Genomic DNA, 26,047 nt, shown 5'->3' on the forward strand with positions numbered 1-26,047 from the left:
AGGCTATCGCCACCGTGACAGGTAGGTGTGCAGTGGGGGTGTGCGGTGTTCTGTAATATATCGATCCGGGCCTGACACTGGCAAGGGGCACCTAACCGTACCCCAACGGGAACGATCGCCGAAGCATTCTCCATCATTGCAGGGGTGTCTATATGTATGTAGGGGGGGGGAAAGCGGTGTTTGCGCGAGGGGAGGGAGGCAAAGAGAACGTTTGCACTACATACATACTAGCGGGCACTAGCGGCCCCCCCCCCCCCCACACACCCGTACTGCACCCCTGTCGTCCCCGTACCCGCCCCACGTGCTCCACGTGGTCGTAACACCTACACCCTACACGGAAGGTGCACACACGGTCGACGGGTCGCTGTCCAGCCTGGGTCCCTCGGGCGGCCCTGCGGCGACTGGAGGGGGCGAGGGGGGTGAGGAGGCGCGGATGGCCGAGCTGAGACAGCGAATGGAGGGTATGCCGGGCAGCATGCCGATCGACAAGGAGATTCGGGAGCTGCGAGTGAGGGGGGACGGGGGGGGACGGGGGCTGCTGCTGCTGCTGCTGTGTGTGTATGTGTAGTACACATGTACATGTGTATTGAACTGAATTGAATTGTTACAGAGTGGGAAGTTTCTGGGCCATTTGAACACATTTGTCATGTGTATTTGCATGTGCTGTGGAGCTGTGCTGCACAGTCGTACAGCAGTACAGATGTACGATATATCATCATATGCATACGGCACTATGACACCCCCACAGGCTAGTGCACAACATGATATCCTCAACAACAAACAGCAGCCAAAAGGGGGGAGAGAACAGAGGGCACGTGGTCCTAGAGGCAGTTTAAAACTCTGGACGTCTTCCGGCAATCCACATTCCTTGTTTCCTTGCCGCACATGATTTCCCCCTTTCCCCAGGAGGCCGAGGCCGAGGAGCGCATTGCCGCACTCGCCGCGCAGCGCCAGGCGGTGTCGTCAGCCGCCCGGGAGCAGCTGCAGCAGCGGCACCCGGAAGCGGCGGAACGAATGGGCCTTATGCAGCCCCACCAGCAGGCCATCAAGGAGGGCCATGAGGCGGAGCACGGAGCGGGCGGAGGAGGTGGAGGCCTGCTGTCGTCGCTGGCGCACACACTGGGGGATGTGCTGGGTCTGGGGGGAAACCGTGGAGGTGCCGGTGGGGTTTCGGAGCACCATTCGGAGCAGTCCCCTGCCTCGGACCGCAAACCCGCACCTATCGGCGCCTCCCCCCTGGAGCCCGGGCTAGTGGACAACAAGACGGCCATCGCTGCGGGTGCGGGTGCGGGTGCGGATGTGGAGCGGGACAGCACCTCCATCCTCTCGGGAGAGGAGAGCGGGAAGGAGATGCCCGGGGGGCCACTGGTGGGTGCAGGGGAAGGGGGAAGGGGGAAGGGGGGGGAGAGGGATGGAGGGTTGGAAGGGGGGGATGACTTCGGCCTGCTGGGAAGGCGAAGTCACATCCCGTCGCTGGGCTTAGGGTTTAGTGGGGGTTGTCTGTTCCTTTCTCTTGCGACCTCTCATGACACCGTTACAACCACCTCTGTGGTCCCCCCGCCCCCGCCCCCTCTCGCACCGTGGTCCTGTTGCTGGTGGCGGTGGTGGCGGTGGTGGTGTGCGGCACTTCATACACCGCCGCGACATTACGACGATGACGGCGACCACGGACCGCGATCGACCCCCGCCAGCACAACCCCCCCTTCGCCCCCGACTTCAACAAGCCCAACTTCTTCAGGGAGGTGGAGGAGCGGGGTCTGCGGGACGTCCTGGCCTCGGGGGCGGCTAGCCTGCGAGGCAGTGCGGAACTCGCCGTGGAGGAGTGAGTGTACCGGTACTGGGTACTGGGTACTGGGTATAGTAGGGACTGCGGATTGCGCTGCTTTCTGAGGTTGCAAATTTGTAAATATATTGATTTGACTTCGTAAATTTTGGAATCAGGGGAATTTGGTAACTCCCGCTCAGATACAAAAGTGCAATAATAGTATTTTTTGTGTGTGTGTGGTGCTGTGCGCTGTGCGCAGGATTCGTCACGGCGGCGCCCCCGCCCCCGGCGGCACCACCACCACCGGTAGTGTAGCCGACACCGCAAGGAATGTGGAGAGGGTGCATCACTTGGACGATCCCGTACAACGCCGTATCTACGAGGCCGAAGTCGTACGGGTAAGACCTTCCCTTGTACGGCGGGAAGCTGTCCAGTCGTCCTTACCCCGCCGCCGAGCAGTGCTCCCACCTTTGGTTGTGTCTGCTTTGCACTACACGACACGTACACATACATACATACATACATACATACATGCACTTGTTTCCTTGGGGGGGAGGGGGGCCGTGTTTTGTCCTGGGAAAAGGCCTACAGAAGCGTGCAGTACACGAGCCGTTTCTCTGCCTGCACGGAGTACACATCTAACCAACTTAACTGACACGCCAACCCACCGCAGGTTGCGCCCGGTAAGGAGGCGGCTGCGGATCGTCACAGTGCGGCCGAAGCGGTCAAGGAGGCGACCAGCGCCATGGTGCTGGGTGAGGCGGGGGGGATGTGTGTATGTGTGTGTATGTGGGTGTATGTGGGTGTATGTGGGTGTATGTGTGTGTATGTGTGTGTATGTATGTGTGTATGTATGTATGTGGGTGTATGTGGATGTATGTGGGTGTATGTGGGTGTATGTGGGTGTATGTGGGTGTATGTGGGTGTATGTGGGTGTATGTGGGTGTATGTGGGTGTGTATGGGTGTATGTGGGTGTGTGTGGGTGTATGTGGGTGTGTATGTGGGTGTGTATGTGGGTGTGTATGTGGGTGTGTATGTGGGTGTGTATGTGGGTGTGTATGTGGGTGTGTATGTGGGTGTGTATGTGGGTGTGTATGTGGGTGTGTATGTGGGTGTGTATGTGGGTGTGTATGTGGGTGTGTATGTGGGTGTATGTGGGTGTATGTGTGTGGGTGTATGTGGGTGTATGTGTGTGTATGTGTGTGTGTATGTGTGTGTATGTGTATGTGTGTATGTATGCGTGTGTATATGCGTATGCGTGTATGTAGATGTGTATGCATGGGTATATGTGTGTATGTAGATGTGTATGTATGTGTGAAAGGAGGGGCGGGACGCGGGAGTGATGAGGCCCAAGGGAAGGGGGTCTCAAATAGTACACATCTCGCCCTTATTATTCAACGTCGATTACCAATGGGTCTCGTGTACTTGCTGTTATCGACCCATTAGCTCGTGTTGCGTGTATGTATATATGTTTGTATGTGTATATGTATGTATGTGTGTATTGTGTCCTAAACAGGCAAGGACCGGCAGGTTACCGGCGCCCAGGCGCCCGGATCGCCCCCGCGACCTCCGCACGCAGCACCGCCCGCCGCCGAGCAGCCACCGGAGGGGCGCTCCATGTTCGGGTTCTTTGGTAAGATCTCCCTCTCCCTCATCCCTTGAAGGGCGGGGAGGAGTACAACAGGGGGAAGGGGGAAGGGGGGGAAAAAGGGGGTTCCCTCATCCCTTGAAGGGCGGGGGGGAGTACAACAGGGGGAAGGGGGAAGGGGGGGAAAAAGGGTTGTGTATGCCCTACAAACGGCACGAGGATAGCCGTTTGAATATGCCGATGCTTTTTTTTGAACATGCTGACCACACTGGTACGACAGGTACGGGCAGTGCAGCTCCCCGTCGTGGGAGGGAGGTGAAGGATGCGTACGACGAGTTTTGCGCCGCCACTGGCGGCAGCGGCAGCGGCAGCGGCAGCCCCGTGCGAGGTGGGTGCTCCCTGGGGTAGGGGGGGGGTGGGGGGCTAAAGACCTCGGCGCCCTTCTCCACATCCCTTTCTCCCCCGTCCCCCACCCGCGCCGGGATGCCTCTCTGCACCCGTGTGCAACCCGAGAGCTTTTCCACATCATATAGAGAGAAGGGAAGAGATCGCTTTCCTTCTTTTGTACGACAACAAGGGCCATCGTCATTTTAGAGAACCAGCACCCGTACCCCACCCCCACCCCCACCGCCAAAGCAGTTGGTGTGTTGGTGGTTGGCAGTTGACCCGGTGCGTCTAGCCCCTACCCGCGCAAGTAAAACAAATGAAATCTCATTTAGTAGCGGGTGAGCCCAACACGCGGCCGAATGAGCCCCCAGGGGCCGCCCTTACCTTCAACCGTGGGACCACCACCACCACCACCACCACCACCGTCAGTAGGGAGGATTAAAAGCATTGCTAGTCTCGCCTCTAATCACTATCAATGCTACGTTTTACTTCCCACTTCCCTACCACGCCGCGCATGCACACAAGTCGCCCTGCGCACCCCCCCCCATACACACACACCATCATCCGCAGGCTGGCGGATGGCGGGCCCTATGTCCCGCACGTCCCCCCCCGTTGTGGGAACCCGCACCCGCAGCCCCCTCCCCGCGGGGAGTCGGCATGTCGGGGTGGGAGGGGGGGAGGGGCGGCTCCGGAACCAGGGAGCGCAGGACCAGCAGGCGCTGGCGGTGGCGCGGCGCAGCGGGCTGTCGTCGTGGGCTGCTCGCGTGGGTGCGGCGTTCACCGCCAAGGCCGCCGGGGGGAAGGAAGGTGTGAAATATGTATTGTGTATGTATAGATGTATGTATGTATGCCCTGGAGTGGGGGCCGGGGCTTATTGATACGCGTGTGGGAATTGACACGCAGCTGTTGCGACCCCGCGCGCTGACGACTCGGACCCCCGCCCCCGCCGGCTCCACCACTGCGAACCCCGCCGCCACCCACCACCTGCCCGAGTGGCCCGCAGCCGTGGAGGAGGGGGAAGGGGAAGGAGGGCAGGCCCCCCGTGCCGGCCAGCCGTACAACCGAAACCCGGACGACCCAGCCGGCTACGCGGAGTCCAAAATCCACTCCGGGGTTCCCGCGGCGAGTCGGGTAGGTGTCAGTGTCAGTGTGGGAAAGTACGGCAGTGGAAATATGTACGGCAGTGGAAATATGTTTTTCCGCGTGTTAGAAAGCTCTTGCGTACCCCCACGTTACAGCAATAATTCTCCCTTTTCTCTCCCCCGGGGGGGGTCCGCGTGGGTGCCACGTGATGACATCATCCCCGAGTCCACCCCACCTAACTTGCCGTCCCCTCTTAACCCCCGCCCCACCCCCACCCTCCGGCCGGGCGGCTGCAGGCCAAGGAACCCTCGGGGAGGGAAATCAAGGACGCGCAGTACCTGAAGGTGTGTGTGTGTGTGTGAGGGGGGCAGGGCGGGGGCGGGGACGGGGGGAGGGTGACCTGCACTGCGCCCATGCCCTTCTGCACCACGACCGTCGGTATCTCGGGAGGGGATGAGGGTAGGAAGGGGGATGCTAGGGGCCCCCTTTCCTTTCCTAGCGCACACTAGTAGTCGACGTGTAAACCACCCCGCGGAAGCTTTCCCCAGTTCCCTTTCCCAAAACAACGCACAACCGCCCCGCTATACACCCCACACACGCGCACACGCACACGCACACGCAACAGGTGTATCAGGAGCCCCACAGCAAGATCATGCACATCCAGGTGGGCGCCGGGGGGGGGGGCGGGGAGGGGGGGGAGTCCCGCGGGAGGTGGCTTGGTGCATGTAAGGAAGGGAAGTACGGAAGGCAGGTGGTGGTTGACAGCGGAGGTGTCGTACTGTACTGCGTCGGACCACGTGACATGTAACGCAGTTAGTTCCGTGCTAACGGATTGTACGGATTGTACGGCATACTGCAGGGTGCTAACTTCAACTGGGATCGGAACAAGGACCGGGAGGCCGGACAGGTTCGTCTGTCTGTCTGTGTGTGTGTCTGTGTGTGTGCGTCTGTGTGTCTGTGCGTCTGTGTGTCTGTGTGAGCAAATGTGCCGGTGGGGGGCGTAAGGCGTAGTTAGGGTAGTTTGGGGTAGTTTGGGGTAGTTTGGGGTAGTTTGGGGTAGTTTGGGGGAGTTTGGGGGAGTTTGGGGGAGTGGATAAGAGATTCGTATGCCGAGACACGTGCGTTTCGTTTTATACTCTTAATACGTTTCCTGCTTAGTTTTGCACTTTTGTTTCGTGCTTCTCGACAACAGGCAACCACCGCAACGGACAATCCCACTCTGTTCGACACCGCCGGCCGGGCGATTCACAAGGCTGTCACAGGTACGACCCCGCACCCTTCCTAATGACCGAACCTTTTTGCCCGTCAAAACTTGATGTCCATAAGTTTGATGTCGAGTGACACTTCTGTTGGGAGGAATGGGAGGAGGTGTGTGTGGGGGAGAAAGTTGGGAGCCACGCCCCTGTGCGGTTCCTCACCCTGAATCCAAATTAACACGCGCTTAAATGAAACACAAAAACGCACACACTCTCCCCCCATCTCCCCCCCCCAGGCGAGCATTACGAGGGGGTCCCGCCCATGGGCCACGACACCCCGGGGGGTCGGGAGGCGCCCTTCATCCTGCTGGGGGACAAGATCAAGGACACGGTGGAAAAGGTAACAAGGTGGTGACCGAGGGGCTGTCCCCCCCCCTCCTCCTCCTCCTCCTCATCATCATCATCATCCTCATGAGTTAGCCCACGGGCCCCTGATAGGGCCCAGGTAGAGAGGAGCTGGTGCTGACTGACTGCTTGACCACCTGACCTGCGATGCGATGTTGGTAGGGGTTCCGGTGTGATGTCGTAGTACGGTGTAGTCCTGATCCCATCCTGATGTCAAGGGAGGGAGCGTGATACGCCGGAGCCGGCGCAGGAGGACGTCGGCACGGCGCCTTGTGTCAGCAACGTTGCAGCCGTCGCGTTCGCTTTCGCTCCCCTCCCACCTGGGAAAAAGTACGTTCGTTCATTCATTCCCCCCTCTTGCCCGCCCCGATGGTCGATATGAAAATCGATCTCGTAAGGCCCCCGAGCTGGGAGCTGACATTGCGGGTCGTACGGAGGAGAGTGTGGTGGGCGTGTTGGAGCACTTGAGCGAGGCGGCGGGGTCGGCTGCGGCGGCGGTGGCGCAGGTGGTGCGAAGCGGTACGAGGAGTTAGGGGGAAAGGGGCGCTGCAGCCGCACCCCGAGTGGCGTCGGGCGGCGCAAGATGGCTCGGTGCGCGAAAAGAAAGCGGCTCCTGAAGACGAGCTACATAGCTCCCTACGTAGTGGCAGCATTACGTATCGTACTGTATCCGCCCGACCCCGCGCGTGTGGGGGTATGTGTGTGCGCGTGTGTTTGGGGGGCGGGGGGAACTGTCACTTCAGGTCTGGGGGACTACAACAAGACGCTGGACGAGCAAATGGCGGAGGCGGCCCAGCGCCAGGAGGAGCGGGAGGTGGTGTACGAGCAGGACCCCTCACCTGGGGCCCCCAGCAGTGCTGTACGGCAGCGGCGGCTTGACCAAATGGATCAGGTGGGCTGTTCGTACCTTTTTTCTCCCGCGGGCGGGGGGAGGAAAGCCTGACACTCCTCCATCCACAGCTCCATCCCAGATTCCCAGGAATAGGCTTCTCAGTCCGGGGGCCGTAGAGAAGGCGCCCACTGTGGTGCTGTAATCATCTTTTAAATGCTATGCAGATAGCTATAACCCTTATTCCTAGGATCTATTTGACGTAGTACTGGTTCTGCACACACCCGCACCTGTTGCACCCCCCTGTTAAAACCAACAAAGCGCCACGGACCCCCCCCCGGGTCCTATTACGGTGTGGTTACCATTGCCTGGTTTATGAGTGTCGATCATTTCCAACACCCCCCTCCCCCTCTACCGGCAGCCTGTGGACCCCGCGCTGAAGCGCGACACCCTCCTTGACAAGTTGCTCTACCCCTGGAGCAAGGACGCGTCCACGGACGACTCCAATGCGCGGGAGATGGCGCGGTCGTACAACGAGTACGTCAGGGAGAAGGAGGCCAAGGGTAAGTCCTGGCCAGGGATAGTGGAGAGGCAGGGGAAAAGGGGTCGGGAAGTTGAAAACCTACCACGCGGGAGAGGTGGATTCCCGCATTAAACCCACGCGGCCACGGGTATCGGCTTGGGACGACTACGCTGACTAGGACGTGGTGGTGTTTCGTTTCCCTCCCCGCTATATAACACAAGGAAGCTAAGTACCAGGTTACCGAATTCACAGGTGAACCGTACGATCCCTTGGGCGCAATGGCGCACGATCGCGAGTACGACACTGCGAAGCTGCCAGCTACCGTACAGCAGGTGGAGCGTAGTCGCGTGGATACGAGCCGCGGAGAGCGGAGCGGCAACAACCAGGGCTTCCTGGAGGAGCGAGCTCCCCATGCGGGTAACGGGGGGGGGAGAGGGTTGATGAATATTCCCCCCTCGTGTATGTTGATGGTTATGGTCGGCAACGCGTTTGGATGTCCGCCGGGTGCCCTTCCCTGCACGCGTGGCCCTTCTTTGTGTTTTTTTTTATTTTGTGTTACCACCATCTGCCGCTTGCGATAGGGATGCTGGTAAGCGCCATAAAATTTATCATTCCCCTTCAGCAAAAAACCTTGTCTTACGAGGGGACAGGGTTGATTGTCACGTTTGGTTGTCCCACTTCAAATGTACATGAGAACTTCCCATTCCCTGTTCCTCTTGGGACCCCCAATCGCCCGTAACTCACCCCCCTTCCCCTCTACTCCCCCGCCACCACCACCAGGCCAGGGCCCTCTGTTGGAGGGGACAAAGGCCGCCATTCGCTCTATGGCCGAAGATACGGCAGCTCACGGCCGTACGGCAGCCAAGGGCCTCGAGGGGCTTACCGAGCGAGTGGAGGAGGAGGAGAGGCGGGGGGGAGCTCGCGGGGCCCTGAGCACACGGGGTGGGTGGGAGTGGGAGTGGGGGTGGGAGTGGTAGGGGGGGTTTTACGATTCTCTTAACATTTGAGCTGTAAGAGACCTTTGTACCAAAATTTCGGGCGTTGTTCGTCATGTTGAGTCTTCCCTCCGGTTTTCTTTCTCTTGCGTTTGTTCTTGCAACGCAACGCAACGCAACGCCACATGGTCCCGCGCCACAGCTGAACTGTAGGCCAAGGGCGGGCTACCACACTTGTTCCCTTCCCAGGGCCCCCCCCCCTCAGCCGCGTCCTGCAGACCGCCTCATGCCCGGTCGATCGCCTCCAGTCCTGTCTACCATCCTGTTCTGAGGAACCAGAAAAGGAGCTGCTTCCACTCTGCCTGCTGTGCCCCGGTGCTTCGCGCAGGCGGTGTTCCGGAGCGGCCCGAGGCCCAGGAGGCGTACCGCGACCCGCACAGCGCCGAGGCCTGGCACGCGGCGGAGGTCGTACAGTCCAACATCGACCGCAGCCGTCCTACCGCCAGCGCTGGCAAGCAAGAGGGCGAGGTGGGTGCAGAGGCGAGGCAGGTGCAACCCGGGCGGGTGCGGGAGCCTGCGGAAAGGGCTGTCGGAGCGGTTCGCGGCGCGGCGGAGGTGGCGGGGCAGGAAATCGATCGCGCCATGGGGACCGTAAGTGGCGCGGCGGCAGTGGCGGGCGAGGAGGTGCGTCGTGTGGCGGGCGGAACGGCGGGCGCTGTACGCGGCGCAGCGGAGGTTGCGGGACAGGAGGTAAACCGCGCAGCGGGTGCTGCTGGCGGTGCGGCGGTGGTGGCTGGCGAGGAGGCTAGTCGAGCTGCAGGTACGTTCAGAGAGCTGCATCACACTGAAACGATGTAGGCGTAGCGTATCCCCTTACCGCGTCCTTACCACGTTGTTGTTCGGTTTCAGGGCTTGTCAGCGTTTAGTGAGAAGGGTCACGTCGGGCGATGTATCTGTCGGGCGACTCTGTGCAGCACAGCATCGCGGCGGTCCACGTATGTATGTATGTATGTATGTATGTATGTATGTATGTATGTATGTATGTATGTATGTATGTATGTATGTATGTATGTATGTATGTATGTATGTATGTATGTATGTATGTATGTATGTATGTATGTATGTATGTATGTATGTATGTATGTATGTATGTATGTATGTATGTATGTATGTATGTATGTATGTATGTATGTATGTATGTATGTATGTATGTATGTATGTATGTATGTATGTATGTATGTATGTATGTATGTATGTATGTATGTATGTATGTATGTATGTATGTATGTATGTATGTATGTATGTATGTATGTATGTATGTATGTATGTATGTATGTATGTATGTATGTATGTATGTATGTATGTATGTATGTATGTATGTATGTATGTATGTATGTATGTATGTATGTATGTGTGTGTGTGGCGCACACGCTTGTAATAGCTATAATCCCCGCCTGGACACGCAAAACGTACAGCGCGTAAGAATTGTTAGAACTGCTCCCCCCTTCCAAATTCCCCCCTCTTCTCCGCTGCATATCCCCCTGTGTGCCACACGTGGTGCTGGTACGCGCCGCCGGGGTAACACACGTGGACCATACATATATACGTATATATATACATACATACATATACGTATATACATACATATATATGTATATATATGGCTCCATGCAGGCGGCCTCCTGGGGACCATTCGTCAGGGTCTACGCGACCTGGTAGGCGGCACCAAGAGCTCCGAAACCCGCCACGAGGAGCCGCAGCAACAACAGCAACAACACATCAGGGGATGTTCGGATGCTCCTCGTGCCATCGGGGAGCTCTACTACCAGGACGACCAGCAGCCAAGATCGCATGTGGGAGGTGAGGGGGGAGGGCAGGAGCGGCAAGAGCGCGATCGTGAGGCAGCCGCACGAGCGGCGCGTGAGGACGTGGGGCAGCGCGTGGAGGGCGCTATGCGTGTGGTGGGTTCCACGGCCCGTCAGACTGCTGACAGCATGAGCGAGGCGACGGAGCGGGGCGTGGAGCGGGTGGAGGAGGCGACCGAGCAGGCGCGCGAGGGTGCAGGTAGGGAGGGAATTCTGCAATTTAGAGGGGGAGGATGGACTGCAGGAAGCAACAGCATCTTAGCAGCAAGGGGTGCTGGGCAGGTGAAGTAGGTGTGTGAAGTCCGTGCAGCCGGGTTGGCTGGCTGAATCGAAACGTCGTTATGTTGTGTTGCTAAAATGGTTCTAGTGCCAAAAAGTCGACGGAAACCAACTGGACCTTCGTTTCTGCGTTTCTAGCGTCAAATGATGTCGAGTCGTCAAATGATGTGCCCTCGTGGTGCACCTGTCCCCCCCGGCAGGTGGTGTGCTGGGAGCTCTGCGCGAACTGTTCGTGGGCGAAGATGATGGTGATAAGGCGACGTCGGAGGATGGCGGCATGCGGCAACAGCTCGGGCGGGAGGAGGTCGGGGCAAACCGCGGCGAGCAGGCGGACCGTGGTCAGCACCAGCAGGGCGGTGGCGGCGACGACAGCGGAACGCTGTTCGAGCGGACGGGCGACAACGGCGGTGACAGTCACGCTTCGGATATCGCGCCGGGGGTGGCGGCGGAGGATATGAGCGAGGGCCTGGGTCGGGTGATGGGTGGCATTACGGGAGTGTTGGAGAAGGTGTTGGGTGGTGGCGGTGGGGAGGGGAAAGGTGAGCGCGGCGAGGCAGCTGCTCCCGCGGGACCGGACGCGCCAGTGGTGCCGTACACCAGCACTGAGGAAATCATGGCGGCGCGACGCCAACAGCAGGAGCAGCAGTGACGGTGGAGAAGATTGGAGAAGACGGTGGAGGAGATTGTTGTGTGCTATACGGTAACTGGTAGGGGGGCTTAGGCAGGGGAGGGAGAGGCTTCGGATGACAGTACTCGCGAGTTGTTCGTTGTTCGTTGCCAGGAGGAGTATGCGGCTTGAATTCAGGGTTATCGTCAGGGTAATGTCGATCAAACGTTGAGAACCTGAACCTGAATGTACGACATGTGTGATGGAGGAGGAGGAATAGTATAGGTGTTGCATTTTATGTGGCGTCGTGCGACATGATTGTGGAGGTGGTTGTACCTAATGTAGCTAGGGTTTCACTTGTGCAAGGATGTTGCCTATACAAGAGGATTGTTGAAATGTTGTCGTTGTATCTTAACACGTATTCTTACATATTATGTAGCGGCATTGTAATATCAAAAAACTGCGTTGGTATATGCTACCGGTAATACCGTTCAGTACGATGCGACCAGATACTAAATCGGTACTACAAAGGTGCCCACGTCTGGTATCGGAAACGGGAACACTTCTGTCTTGTCCGTCTACTTCCTGTTACGAGGCCGTGGTAAGAAAACCCGTTTTTACGGCGGGTGATTCCATGCGATTGGGTTGGCTTCGGGATCTGTACTTCTGTTTTCGGGAGTTTCGGTACAATCCGAAATGCCCGTTTGCACATGTGCGTTTGCCCATGTGTGACACCGACTAACGAATCGTCTGCTGCGGCACTTTGTCATAGCAACACGGTAACGCCAACTTGTAAACTTCCATACCAACTAGAATTAGAAAGAAAGCAGAGTGTACTAAACGGAAGTAGCCAAAAACAGTCATCTTAAACCCATACCTTACCATTGCCTGCAGCTTTCCAATACCCTGTTTATCATATGTGCATGTATGCCCATACCATAAGAGGCCCAAATATTTCCTGTCGTCATAGACACCTCATCCCAATTAGGCTTTCGTCGTATACGATCTGTCAGCGTTACATGAGGTCATCTAGCTCAGGAAATCACGTCACGATTGTCACACAACAGCCGAACCGGCCCAAAACATCTCCTCACATGGACTATTCGCTCGCCTATGCGTACACAGCCTACAGCTCGCTCTCTTCATACTATCCCTGTCACCTGCATAAGCACACAGCATATACCTCACCCCTATCACACAAAGATAATCATCCTGCACGGGCCCCGCCCTCCCACAACAGAATTCCCCGATTCCCGCCTCTTCACCTTCAGCTGCGCGGCATCCCGAGCATGTGCTTTTGCCTATGCATATGCCCCTCTCACTGCGCCGCTGCTTCGTCTGCGGCAGCCGTCACGAAACCAAAGACCGGGCTGGCGGGGTACGCCCCCTTGACGTCAGCCTTCACACCAGCGGCTATCTCGCTGACCCCCGCATCTGTTACCAGGTGCACATGGAGCGCATCCAGCTTGAGCGACCGCAGCAGGTACGCCATTGAGTCGTTGATGATTGATACTTCCGAGAACGGCAGCTTCACGTCAAGAACCTGTTGGGAGAATTTACACCAACAGGCACACACATGCACCATGGTCTCACTCCATGCCCCACGCGGGCATGCGTCGCAGGGAAAAAGCTGGAACGCGCAATCCTCTGCACGACACTCTTCTGACAGAAGTAACATTTCCCAGCCAATAAGGTAAGGTTCAGTGCGCCATGTAGGCCTCTTGCAGATGTCAGCTATAGCAGGTGGATCGACAGGGTCTGAGCCTGTGAGCATATGTTGTCGTCAAACACGACCATGAGATGGCACTGCAGGAATAAACGTGTATGCATCTGGGAGGTGTGTTGCAATGCAACGACGGTTGCAGGAAGCCCCTGCATTTCGCATGCGTGGCCACCTCGTCAAGACGAATGCTAGACGCAATCGCATATGCCGCCAGCAACCTTACACCCATCAGCCAGCCAGCACAGCGAAGTGAAGCACGTGTCGGCCCTTGCGTGCAGCACTCGCGGTCGATGCGCGCCCACACACGCACCTGTGGCCCCGCCGCGATGGCCTCCTCCATCTTGTACTTTGTAAAGGGCATCACCGCCTGCTTGAGCTGCTTTTCCCCGAGGGAGGAGAAAACAGGGTCCTGAGGGAAACGAAATCAAGGAACAAGCGGACCAGGTTCTTCTTTGCGAAGAGGCCCAGGACGGCGGTGTAATCGCAGGCGCCTATAGCAGGTTAGGTTGACAAAAGCAGGCAGATCAACCAAAGGCTGCATGCTTAAGAGTGCCCCCTGCCCACCCTTATCCCAGCGCCTGCTCCTGTACGGTGCACCGCACCTGCTTCGCCGCCTCCAGCACGGCTGCCGTCGCGTCTTCGGCAAAGGTGCGCGACTTGGCGTCGAATCGTGGCGCCAGCGCTCCCAGCACCCGCTCCTGCCACCCGATGAATCGCTCCGAAACGAAGACATGCGCCGCAACCACACGGGGAGGGGGCTGCGGCAGCGCGGGACAGGGCAGAGCAGGCGGGCACAGACAATGGACGCTGAATTCAGGCTGACGCGGAAAGCAGGTAACCTCCAAATACCTGCTGCTGTGACATGCGTAAATGCATGCAATGGCTGCGAACTTCTGTAACCCGCAAAAGTAACGAAAAACAGCCACTGACGTCAGGGCCAGATGTGGTACGTGGTAATGCGGTGTGAGTGAGACGGACCCTCCCATCCAGCTTCAACCAGAATCCCTTCTGCGTCTGCAGTTTTGCAGCTGCCACAGGTGCACCGTTCCGGCTCACCGCCGCAGATGGACCCTTCTTCTTCGGCGGTGCCTCCGCCTTGGCGATGGCCTTCCGCAGCGAGGGGATGAGGTCCTCGACGTAGGCTGCCGCGCGTTGCAGAATGGTGTCCGGCGGGGCACCTACGGGGAAGCCCGCCGTGACTGCCGCGCCTTCGCGCTTCAGCATGTGGCGCCTGGCGGAATGGTGAGGTGGGCACCAGACGGTGGCTGCCAGTTATACACCAAAATGGCATACGACAGCTGAGCGGCTAATCATCAGGAGTTGGGTCTGATGCTTCTCGTCATGTCCGGAACAGGGAATCACGCTCCACCATGAGGGTTCGGGGAGCCTTACCCCCACATTACTCCAAGCACCCCAACAAGCCAGCTGCCAAGGCTCTAGTACTTTATTGGAAATCCCACCTCGGCCTTAAGGACAGCTATTGCCATTACCACCGCCTCTTCAGCTCGGTAACGGTGTAACCACAATGCACTACCGAGGCGGCATAGGGTATATAGCACCGGAGCCCACCAGCAAGCAAACCGGGGCCTACCAAATGTGCTCCGCCGTGTGTGGGGCGAAGGGCAGCAACAGCAGCGTCGACACCTCAATGAAGCGCATCACCAGACCCCGGTGCATGCCGTCAGGACCGCACGCCAGCCTGTGGGTGACCAGGAGGGTGAGGGCAAAGAAGCCGACCAGGGTTGTGGTCAGTGGTGCGCGCTGGGAGCGAGATCCGGGGGAATGGCTGCGTGCTGCGCCGAATTCCCACGAGGACCGCCCCCAGAGCTCCACGCACACCCCACCCAGCAAGGCATAACCCACGACCCAGCCCGCCGGCCCCAACTGCCTTGCCGCACCTGTAAATGTCGCGCGCGTTACCAAGGTCATACGCTGCGGCCTTGAGCGCCTCGCGGAAGGCCATGCGCTCGTAGGCGTCCTTGGTGGCAGCGATGGCCACATTAATGGCGTTGCTGAATACTCGATCCGCCAGCAGCACGTCGGAAGGACCTTCACGCAGACCTGCGGGAAGCGGAGAGGAAAAATGGCAGGCACATACCAAGGGACGCCATACAATCGTGCTCGGGGGATGATGGCCCCTTAAGCGGCGAGGCATACGCAGTGGAACGAGAGCGGTCGCTTCTATTGTAACAGTTGCAACGCGGGGATATGGACGAGTACGCAGTAGTCTGCGTACACACCCACGTGTACGGCAGAAAGATTGGGGAAGCTTCGCAGTAACACTGAAGCTAGCGGCCGCCTCTGCGCAGGTGATTATGCTGACTGGGGATCCAAAGGTATATTTAAGTTCGGGTCGGGATCAAGCCAGGAGCGCACATAAACAGCCAACACGCTGCGGCCGTGCGTAACTATCTGTGCCATCAGCCATGCACCAACCCACCCGACGCGGGCGACAGGCACTCCTCAATCCAGGTGAGCTCCCTGGTGAGACGCAGGATAGCCGCGTTGGCGGTGTTGGTCTCGAAGTTTGCATCGTCCAGGCCATCGCCTGCGTCCGCCAGTGCCCACCGCATCGCGTCCGCAGAGAACTCCTGAATGGCCTGTAGGCGCGTGAGCACGTAGCCGCGGTTGGCGGATGGGCGGGAACTCATAGTGTACCCGGGAGGGCAGCAGGATCGAGAAGGTGCAGAGGGAGGGGCATGTAAAAGTCAAATAAAAGTATGTTCACACCACCCCACAGATGCAGAAAGGTGGTGCTCTGTGAGTGTTGGGCCGAGAAGAAAGGCCTCCTTGAGGAGGAGGAGGACTCGAGAGAAAAGATGCAACTCAAGACCTGGCTATGTGGTGTAAAAGTGGCGGAACCCAAGGACCCACGAGCTACGTAAGAGCTGCCGCGCTTTACTTGCGCTCCACTCCCAGCCCTCATGCCCTGCGTGGCAATGTCCGGGTCGCCGCCCCGCTCACCTCCTGCAGCGTCTTAAAGTTCCCGGTGCTTTTGCTCATCTTTTCACTGTTGAGCAGCAGGTGGCCGTTGCAGCGGATGGCCCGGGGCCACTTGGCTGGGTCAGAGGCCCACACGGCGGTGTGGTTGTAGAGCGCAAATGTGAGGTGATTTTGGATGAGATCCTGCGGAAGGAAGCACGCAGTTGACAGGGCCCATAGGATAGCCTCCGCTCAACAATATGCGGTGATATTCTGGGGGCCACGCAAGGGCCTGGAGGAGTTCTAGGTAAGTGGGCAAGCCGGAGGGCTGCCAGAGGGGCCGGTGAAGCTGGTTTCCGGGGATATGAGGTTAAGGACACGCGGTGAGCGAGTTTCCACCGGAAGCTCCATTTGAAACCCCAACGGGTTTGCAGCCCCATATAGCCCTCCAGGTCAACGCAGCCAGCACATGACGCCATTGGGACTATGAAGCTCCTCGTAACATGCATTTGGGATCGACAGCCAGGGTCCAGGCGTAGCGGATGAGTTTCCGCCGTACGTGCTGTAGCAACACCCTAGGTTCCAAATCTCATGGGCGTTCGGCAAACCGCAATGGTCGGCCCTGCTGTGTGATGAATATGTGCATACTTACAAGCTGCCTCGCTTACTCGCACCAATACCGCACCGCACCTTGCCACTGACGCGAAGGTCAAAAGGGTACCAATACTCAAACTCGCGGCGCATGATGGCCAGCGCGTCGGGGGAGATGGAGCAGTCCTTGGGCGCGTCCTTGCCCAGGAAAATGTAGTCCCACACCTGGGCAGAAGAGCAACGACCCGTGGGTCGGGGACTGTGATATGGAACAAAGAGCGCGACCGCGCAGGCCATTCCGACCGACGCCCGCCCCCAGGCCCGTCTACGTGAGATGGGCACAGGAAACGCGCGAATACCATTCATTCTACGGTGCTGCATCCCCACCAGCTTAATCCGCGCTTCGCGTGGTCAGCTCCCCGGGCCCATGCTCAAAAGCACTTAAGAGTGTGAAATAATACTAATATGATGTGTGAAACAGGGGGTTGTATCTTCGCCCGTGGCAGCTACCCTGCGAAACCCTGCCTTCCCCGGTATTTCGGGGCACCCTCATCCAGTCACCCTAGTCAACTTCTCAGTGGATCGCTCAGGTTCCGCACCCACCACCAGCATCCAACGGAATCTGCCGGGTCGACAGCGGCGCAACTCCATTCCTGGTCGGCTCGCAGGTTAACTTTATCCCAGGTCACCACCGTCCATCAACTAGGGGCGCAATGCCTTCCACCATCGGAAGGACTTTTGACCCTAACGGGTATCGATCCCGGGATCTCCCGGGGGCAATGGTCGCGCCTTACCAGTGGTGCCAAACCCTAGTATGTTCTAATATGTATGTTCACACACACTTTTCCCACGTAAGCGATGTTCAATCGTAACACTTATACTTGCAGGGGCGCAAAGGCACAGCTGGACGTGGACACTGCCTCCTTGCCACGTAAATACACACACACACAGAGGCCCACCTCGGGGGTCAGCTGCTCGGGCGTGATGCCGCTGTGGTCCGTCCCGTACATGTCCCCCTTCTGCAGGATGTGCGCCACCGTGTAGTAGGCCATGTAGATGGTGGAATCGGACAACGACTCGATAAGGTACTGCGGGTCCCAGGGCAGTCGGGTGCCTAGGCCGAAGGAGCGACTGCAAGCCCACTGCTGCAGCCAGCCTGAGGGGAAAGGGAAAATTGAAAAGGGAGAGAGGCTCGGTGGAGTTTGTGCAGATAGGACAGCACCCAGACCCTGACAACACCCGAGTGAAGCTACCAAAGGAAAGATGAGGGGTGGGGCAGTGAACACGCCGAGTGGCGCAAGCAAGTAGACAGGCTGCCAGCACCGCTGTCAAGGAGGCAATGCCAGATACTTGCGTGACCGTGGACAACGGAGCGGCAACGACCGCGCAGTTCCGTAAGTCATCATGTTCTATGTACTACCTTGTAAATTACCTAAAAACGGACAATGTTAGAGGGACATATCCCCAGCGCCTGAAAGCCGCGCGTGGCTTTGCGAGGGGTCGCAAACCGACAACGACGGGCATGGGGTTGCATGGGCAGAGGCCAGCTCAAGATGGGAGGCGAAAGCACAAGTAGCAGGAGGAGAGGACATGCGCTCCACTAACTGCCCAACCAACCACCCAACATGTGACCCACCGAGACAGTGCTGGAACTGCGCGCGGGTGTCATCGCTGTAGGTCTCAATGCGCGCAAGGGCCTCCCGGGTGGCGGTGGCCCATTCCTCCTCGCCGTAGGTCATGTACCTACACGTGCATGTACAGCGAGAAGTTCAGGTGTCAGCATGCGGAGCAAGATTCTCTGTAAGGCCAACTTCCCGGAAAGGCACCTAGCGGACGGGTAGCTAACAATACCAGGAGGACAGCTCCGTATGCGACATGATAGGCAGGCTGGACCTGAAATTACAGGGCTACACGACCAACGGTTGACAAGTGAATGTATCGTGCCCTTCTACCGGCGACACTCGTGCGTCGTTGACATTCTCAACGTTCTCAACACTACTGAATGCGCCCTGACAAGTAATGGATAACGTTATGCCTTCGTACCCCGTTTGCGCGTACCTCCCCCCGCACAATATTCGACCTGCACCTGGAGTAAGCAGATTCCCCTGCAACACTGGCCCCCTTCTTTGTTCATGACCTGCATCCATCGCCTGAAGCGGTGGGCGCCCCTCTCACCGCCACTTCCCCGTTCCTCCACACACAGTGCCCACCATTGGTCCGTGAGCGCCACCACGCACTCGTCTCCGCTGCGGCTGATGACCTGGCGCTCCGGCTCGCTGTACATCATGGCCCGCCCCGCCGCCACCATCTCCTCGCGGATGATGGGCTTCACCTCCGACACCTTGCGGCCCGAGTAGGGGCCAACAATCATCACACCGTCCGTGAAGCCCTGAGCGGTGAACAAGGGAGGAAGGACCGAGGAAAAGAACGCGGAGAGCGGCAAGACGTTCAGGACAGGTTTTCCGTGCCCATCCTTAGTTGCCTCCTCCTGAAGGCTTGCGAGCTCGTACTGTCTGCAGTTAGCTCGCCAGCGCTTGTTTCAGCGGGAGAATAAGTGCCCAGCTACGAGCTGTACGCACGCAATGCAATGCAGAAGCGTCAGGAACCTAAGAGCTCAACACCATATCCTAAGATGTCAGAGACAGGCGTGCACTGCCACGGAAGGCGCTTAAACGAGTAGGATGGCACAGGACTCCGTAACGCGTCTCCCCTCAAGAGACCCGCACCTTGAGGTAGACCATCTGCTTGGCCTCCGCCAGCTTAACGGTGTCGTTCTGGCTGCCGATTTTGAGGTCCTCGCACACCTGACGCACGGCGAGGAGGGTCGGGGGGATGAAAGCGCAAATACAAAAATAGCCACATAAGCGGGGAAGAAGGGGACAGGAGAAGTGTGTCATGAAGACAACATTGGGCAACCAACCATAGGTCTCCAACTCCATGCAGGAGCGGCCGTGGCGGGAATAGGAAGGTAAGAGAGCGGCAGAAGACGTCCAGCGGCAACAGGCGAAACGCAAGTTTGCATGGAAACACAGCAGACGGCACAGCCGCGTCCTACCTTGACGGCGGCGGTGTCTCCGAAGCCGGGGATGTCAATAATTGGGATGACCTCAAAGGGCAGGACCCACTCGTCGTGGACGCCGTACTTCTCTCGCAGCTTGGGCTTCTTCTTCAGGTCCTGCCGACGGTCGAACAGCACCGCCGCCACAGCGGCCCGGGGACAAACAACGGTTACTTATAATTAACAAACTACATGGCGGGTCGGCTGCTGAGAAGGGACCCTGAGCAGGATTATGCTCCACAGCATTGCAAGCCGCCACAACCACCTCGCGACCTCACCTCACGACGTCCTCGTCTATGACACGGTTCCTACCCACACACCTTCCGTCGTCCGTCCTCATCACGTCCCAAACCGCTGTCGCCTCAAGGTATGCGTCACTTCCATCCATCCATCCATCCATCCATCCATCCATCCATCCATCCATCCATCCATCCATCCATCCATCCATCCATCCAACCATCCATCCATCCAACCATCCATCCATCCATCCATCCATCCATCCATCCATCCATCCATCCATCCAACCATCCATCCATCCATCCATCCATCCATCCATTCAACCATCCATTCAACCATCCATTCAACCATCCATCCATCCATCCATCCATCCATCCATCCATCCATCCATCCATCCATTCAACCATCCATCCATCCATCCATCCATCCATCCCCATCCCGCCGCGTTCCTACCTACCATGAGGGCGGTGTAGTCGTCGGGCGAGTCCGAGGGCACCGACGTGACCACGCCCGTGCCCTTGTTGGTGAGGATGGTAAGCAGTGGCAGCACGTACACGTGGGGGTGCGGGCAGTGCGGCGAGCTGACCGGGGTGCCGATCAGGTCCTGACCAGTCAGCTCCAGCAGCAGCTCCGGCTGCCCGCGAACCGGAGTGCGCTCCTGCATATAGTTGGCAAAGAACGGGCAAGCGCAGTTGAAATCAACGGCTCGGCAGGAAGATTGCGGAAATTGGAAAGTGCAGGCAAGCTGACGCGACTGAAGGCGTGTGACCGAGCATGGAAGTAGTCGTGTCCATGATACCTCCGGGCCAGGATAGGCATCGTAAGCTGCGGCCCTGCCAACCGATCCCATTTGCAAAAGAAGCCATGTTGACTTCTGCGCGGCAGCCACACTTCCCCCGCTCATATGCAGCATGCGATGGCGCGACACCCGCCTTTCGCCACCTGTCGCCCCGTGCCATAGCCTGGACGGGCACGTGCACACACCTGGTATGACAAGTTGAGCATAGCGCGCTGCGTGCAGATCCAGATCTCGTCATTGAGACCGCGGAACGCGCCATACTTGCCCTCCGGTAGCACCCAGCAGTTAGTCTGGCCATACATGGTTTCGGGGCGCAGCGTGGCGGCCAGCAGGAACACGCGGCCCTTGCCAGCCAGCTCCTCCAGCTTGCCTGGTGCAGGTGAGGACGCGACGGGATGGGTCTCAAGACGTGGGGTGCAAGGGCGAAAGCTAGCCCGAGGTGGCAACTAAGCGCAAGGCTGGCAAGGACAGGAGGGGAACGCGAACCTGTTGGACGTGGGTTTCACCAATACCATGCCGCAGCACCTCTGCCATCGCAATCAAGTACCTGCCGCGTTCTACCGTGGGCTGCCGCTATCCCCACGCTAGACTTGCCAAACAGCCGGCCCGGCAAGCCACAGACAGTTTGAACCTCCTAGTCCTCCCTTATGCCATCCATTTCCCTGCAGAGCACTTCACCCCACAGTTCCCCGCGCTCACCCTTAAGCTCAACTGCTTCCATCTTGATAAGCGTGTACTCCTGTGGCCCCACACCCTCGCCCGAGGCGCGGTCGTGGTCCGCGCACGGCTGCCCGTCCAGCGGCGAGTACACCGCGTACCTACGGCCAACCGCGTGCGTACACGACAGCCGCAGGGACAAGGGCCGAGCACGAGTTGGTGGAAGTGTTGGGGAGTCGAGTAGCAATAGTCCAGTGTTGATGCAGCAAGGCGTGAACACCGATGGCACGGCGTTGCGAGGTTCAGCAGCACAGTTCGCCGGTCGCCCTTCAGGCAGCCGTAGCTCCCCCAGTTACATGGGAAAACAATTATGGACCCGCGTTCGACCCTAAGAAATGGCCTCCCGCATCAGAGCGGACAGTGCGCAAGGTCCCTCAGTGGCGTGAAACGCAGGCCGCTGGCGGACGACCTCAAGTTTTACCAGCTATTTGTGCACTGCGACGCAGGCGCTTTCTAACCTTTTGTCCTTAATGATCTTCCCCGCTCGATACAGCGTCCAGAACTGCCACGCCACGAACGAGTCGTAATAGGGGTTGACGTCGGTGGTGATGAAAGCTCGACGCCAGTCCACTCCGCAGCCCATGGCGGTGATGTCGCGCTGGGCCAGCGGAGGAAAGAAGTTGAGCCAGTGACCCGAGTCCCTAAACAGAGCGCAAGGGTACAAAGGTGTGATGTCACATGGTGCTTCAATACCGAGGATACGTATATTGAGGTCCCCGCCAAGATATACATCTCCCGGGGTACTTGACGGCCGCTAGGGGCCTCAAGAAGCGTCCCGGTCAGCATTAGGTCCGGTGCCGCACTCTGCGGAGATGGCCATAGGCCTTCTGATGCCGTAAGCTCACTATACTACCCGAATAGCTGTACAACGTACAGTGTGGGTTACAAGACTCAGACAACCCAATGAAAGGCGGGAAACCCCGGCGGGCCGAGTCGCGAGGCTGCACTGTATGTCCGACACACACGACCGGCACTGGAACGGCTCCTCGACTACGTGGTTTCCGGAAGGCCATTCACCTGAACTCCGGAATCTGGTCCTCCGGGATCCCGCTGAGCTTGAGGATGTCGTACTGGTACGCGCCCGGCCCCTTCTTCGCGGCCGCCTTGCTCTTTTTGCCGCTGAATTTGGTCGGGTCGGCCTTCACCTCCCCGCCGGCCGGAGCTGCAGGCGCTGCTGCGGCTGCCTCGGCCTCCTGCGGTGGCCACAGGCATTAGCATACACGTGCGTGTGCTACCAGGCTAGCCGGCCATCGCCCGAGCGCGACAACTCTCATACCATGACTCCAATAACCACATTTGGCGCTACTCGCGCATAGACGCAACTAGTCGTCCTCAAATCCTCTTTAGCCTACGACTTCATACTCTCCCCCAAGTCCCTGCCCCGTCCCAAAGCCCTTTAGACCCCCTAATATAGCATTAAGCCTTGTGCAGTCACCGACCTGTATTTTCAGGATGCCTACCTATGCCACCATCCTCAACCCTGTCCTTCAAACCGTCCCTCCCGCCTCTATCCTGTCTGCCACTCTCGTTTGCAGTCCATTTACTATTGCGCACATGCACAATTCTACCCACGCGAGGCAAGGTAGCCCAGTAGAGGCTTCGCTTCTCACCCGAGTCCGAAGCCTTCCCAACCCAGAACCGCACCTCCTCCATCGCGTCCTCCCGGGGGAAGTTAGGTGGGCAGCCGTACGTGCGCAGCTCCCGATCCAGCTTGTCCGCACAGGCCTGCAGGAGGTACGATGGCATATTGAAGCGCACCCCTAATCTCGCGCCAAGGGCCAAGACAGAACCGCCGAGTTATGCATAATGGCTCCGCCCGGTCCATGAACAGGAAGCAAACAGGCGGATAAGAATTAAATGCAAAGAGGACACATGGGCCATGGCCAAGGGCGCACAACCTACTCATGTGGCGTAAATACCACCATATTGTTACCTTCATAAAGCGTTCCTGAAAGCCGTGCGCCAAGGTGGGGTACGTGGCCGACCCCGGCAATCAACACACTTAGCAACCTCCCCCTGTATCTGTCCCAGAGACGCAACCGGATGTCGGTGCGTGTTGGCGAGCACCAGCGCCCCAATCCCCACCCCGTCAACACCAGCACCCATGAGCTGAGCTCATGGGCCATATAACCTGTAAGCGCCTTTCCCCCCACTGTGTTTGGCTGCCCGGTCTCTCCCCGACATGAACCCTAGTCACCTTGATAGGCATGCCGGTGCAGTGGAAGGCCTGCGGGAAGAGCACGTTCTTGCCAGACAGCCGCTCGTACGCCGCTTTGAACTCCAGCTGCACGATGGCGACGCAAGTGAATAACCAAGCAGAGCAGCACGCAGCTCGTGAAGGGTCAATGGTGCGAACGGACAGTACGGGTTATGGAGCATGGAACCCCACCGCAACCCCCTGTACGTGCGCAACCTAGACCCACTTGTTTCGCATCTGGCCATGTGCAGCTGGGTAAGTTATGTATGCTACGCATGCTGCTGTAGTGCATGCACCCATCACCCGCTGAGACAGCGACGTAGCTCGCCTGCAGATCGCCTGCCCAACTTTCCCGGCACCTCAACCCGCATGCCCGTGCCCCGGCTGGCCACCCTAGCGGCAAGGGTTTGCTCAGCGAGGGGATTTCGGGACATGTCAGCCTCCAGGTACGGATAGATGGCCGAAGCTGCCGACCAATGGACACGATACACCGCACACTCGTCTTGGTGGGACCCAGATCAAAGCTACGCCACTGTTATTCACCATGGGGCCCCCTGCCCTTGTCCCATACTATTTTCACCTGCCGCACGACAAACCATGCATCATGAATGCGTGCATACATACAAAGTTATCCCAGCTATGGACCATGCATACATCAAATATGTTGCGCTCCATTGAGGAACACTCATTGCTGTGCTAGCTCAAGCACCCATCACGACACCCTAATCCGCAATCGTTGCACCAGTCAGCGCCTTATCCTCCCCGTTTCCAGACGGTGCTGACCTTCGAGAGCGAGAACGCATGACCCAGATGGAGCAGGCCATTCATGTAGGGGTAGGGGAAGTTGCCAAAGAACTTGGGGCGAAGCTTTGCGTCACCGTCTGACGTGTGAAACGAGGCGGAGGGCGCAGGAAACTCAGGTGAACGCGGCGCTAAGCTGTTGGGACAGATCACAGATTCAGAAACCTGGCGCGGTGGGTTTTGGTAACCCGCCAGGTAGAAACAAAACCCCCTCTCCGCGGCTGGGTATCAGAAGAGAGAAACGTTAAGCCGACCGTCCAGTGTGCTTACCAAGCGGGGCATTGGCCTCGAAAATTTTCTCCTCCTCCCACAGCTTTTGTATCTGCCCCTGGATGCTGAGCAACAGGTCGCGACGCGCGCGGTTCTCCTTAGCGCCCTGCATACATGTGGACAGTAGAGCTCTTTTTATGTGCTAGATCCAGCATGTAGTCGCTCCTTTGAGTAATTGCTATGAGGCACACCTCGGGCGCGGCGGCGCTTGCTGATGCCATATGACAGGAACGGATCACGCCAGGGATCGTGTAAGGATATTGAAAGATAAACTTTTCTATAGTCACAGATCGTTGCTCCGTAACAAGGCTCAGCAAACTCAAAAGACGCCCGCCGATCCGGCAACTTCGCATAAGCGGAGCAGCGCTAAGGACGAAAAGAAGCGGTCAGTCGGTAAAAGGGGCTCCAGGTGTTACGACGCTGTTTTTCGCAACCAGGTACATGTACGGATTGTCAGTTTCTTAACGGTCACAGAGTTTAGGGAGGGACGACCCTCTTCATGTGCGCACATTGTGTAATTATCGGAATAAAAAAAATGATTTGATATAATACCTTGTACACAGTTTACAACGTGGTGTACCGTGCCAGGACATCTTCAACTTTTGATGTTCAGAAAGACCTCGACAACACATGCGTCACACTTCACATCTCTCGACATAGTAAAGATATGAGAGCATCGCTCAGACCTAACTGCTATACAAAGGACCCATGCTTGGTCCGGAAGCGTCGGTGTAAATAACTGTCAACTACTGCAGTTGACCTTAGCAGCGCGCCTTGCATGGCACATACCCTAGTCCGGAAACTTGTTAACGAATGAAAGTACAGGTTTCCTTTGTTTGGCTCAAGTTCCACGCGGCCAACGACCATCATGCTGAGTCAAAATCTCAATCGTTGTTGCCAGTTACATAAAAAAAGGCCCCAGTCACCTGCGCACCGTACAATATGCTCGCGAGCAAGCTATACAATCCGCATATCACAACTTTCGATGGCCACATGAACTGATCAATTGCAACGCATGCATCGCCGTACATGGAAGGTGGATCAGTTATCGTTCATGGTTTGTTCGGCTTACAACTGATGTGTTCACTGCCGTATACGTATCTTCACCACAAGGTGAAGATGCGCAAAGAAAATGCAAATTGCAGTGGTGGTCGTGCCTGCCCTTCCTGCTGCAACACAAACAGCGGGACCTACTGTGAAGCCCTTGCAACTTCAGCTAGCTCTGCATGCAGCTCGTTGTTGCAACGGCTCCTTTGCCTGCCCCGTCAC

General features: G+C 57.9%; 2 protein-coding genes across 2 annotated transcripts in view; one reads left to right on the top strand and one right to left on the bottom strand.

Annotated features, from left to right (window-relative positions):
• Positions 1-11,505, top strand: part of VOLCADRAFT_86748 (uncharacterized protein) — a gene marked incomplete at both ends in the record, with an annotated part of 14,172 nt that extends 2,667 nt beyond the window's left edge. Inside the window, 21 exons of the mRNA XM_002946404.1 lie at positions 342-508; positions 907-1,368; positions 1,692-1,822; positions 2,025-2,163; positions 2,439-2,520; positions 3,346-3,399; positions 3,635-3,742; positions 4,312-4,548; positions 4,745-4,872; positions 5,121-5,168; positions 5,450-5,488; positions 5,684-5,731; positions 6,017-6,086; positions 6,317-6,420; positions 6,824-6,944; positions 7,169-7,317; positions 7,676-7,817; positions 8,558-8,719; positions 9,101-9,532; positions 10,387-10,776; positions 11,057-11,505. Coding sequence (XP_002946450.1) covers positions 342-508; positions 907-1,368; positions 1,692-1,822; positions 2,025-2,163; positions 2,439-2,520; positions 3,346-3,399; positions 3,635-3,742; positions 4,312-4,548; positions 4,745-4,872; positions 5,121-5,168; positions 5,450-5,488; positions 5,684-5,731; positions 6,017-6,086; positions 6,317-6,420; positions 6,824-6,944; positions 7,169-7,317; positions 7,676-7,817; positions 8,558-8,719; positions 9,101-9,532; positions 10,387-10,776; positions 11,057-11,505 — 3,662 coding nt within the window. The remainder of the gene's footprint in view (positions 1-341; positions 509-906; positions 1,369-1,691; positions 1,823-2,024; positions 2,164-2,438; positions 2,521-3,345; positions 3,400-3,634; positions 3,743-4,311; positions 4,549-4,744; positions 4,873-5,120; positions 5,169-5,449; positions 5,489-5,683; positions 5,732-6,016; positions 6,087-6,316; positions 6,421-6,823; positions 6,945-7,168; positions 7,318-7,675; positions 7,818-8,557; positions 8,720-9,100; positions 9,533-10,386; positions 10,777-11,056) is intronic.
• An 810-nt stretch (positions 11,506-12,315) lies between these two features.
• On the bottom strand, positions 12,316-24,890 carry VOLCADRAFT_103034 (uncharacterized protein; the record flags this gene model as incomplete). The annotated part of the gene is made up of 23 exons (XM_002946571.1): positions 12,316-13,006; positions 13,497-13,595; positions 13,789-13,944; positions 14,243-14,417; positions 14,778-14,885; positions 15,085-15,247; positions 15,627-15,786; positions 16,151-16,312; positions 16,799-16,924; positions 17,659-17,855; positions 18,336-18,442; positions 18,910-19,088; positions 19,426-19,503; positions 19,755-19,874; positions 20,452-20,652; positions 20,979-21,163; positions 21,493-21,611; positions 21,969-22,151; positions 22,528-22,703; positions 23,155-23,235; positions 23,708-23,794; positions 24,491-24,588; positions 24,779-24,890. The coding sequence occupies 23 exons, from the start codon at positions 24,888-24,890 to the stop codon at positions 12,782-12,784; spliced, it is 3,297 nt and encodes a 1,098-aa protein (XP_002946617.1). The 3' UTR covers positions 12,316-12,781.
• Positions 24,891-26,047: the final 1,157 nt, after the last annotated feature.

This window comes from Volvox carteri, assembly GCF_000143455.1.
Source record: "Volvox carteri f. nagariensis unplaced genomic scaffold VOLCAscaffold_3, whole genome shotgun sequence".
Taxonomy (NCBI): domain Eukaryota; kingdom Viridiplantae; phylum Chlorophyta; class Chlorophyceae; order Chlamydomonadales; family Volvocaceae; genus Volvox; species Volvox carteri.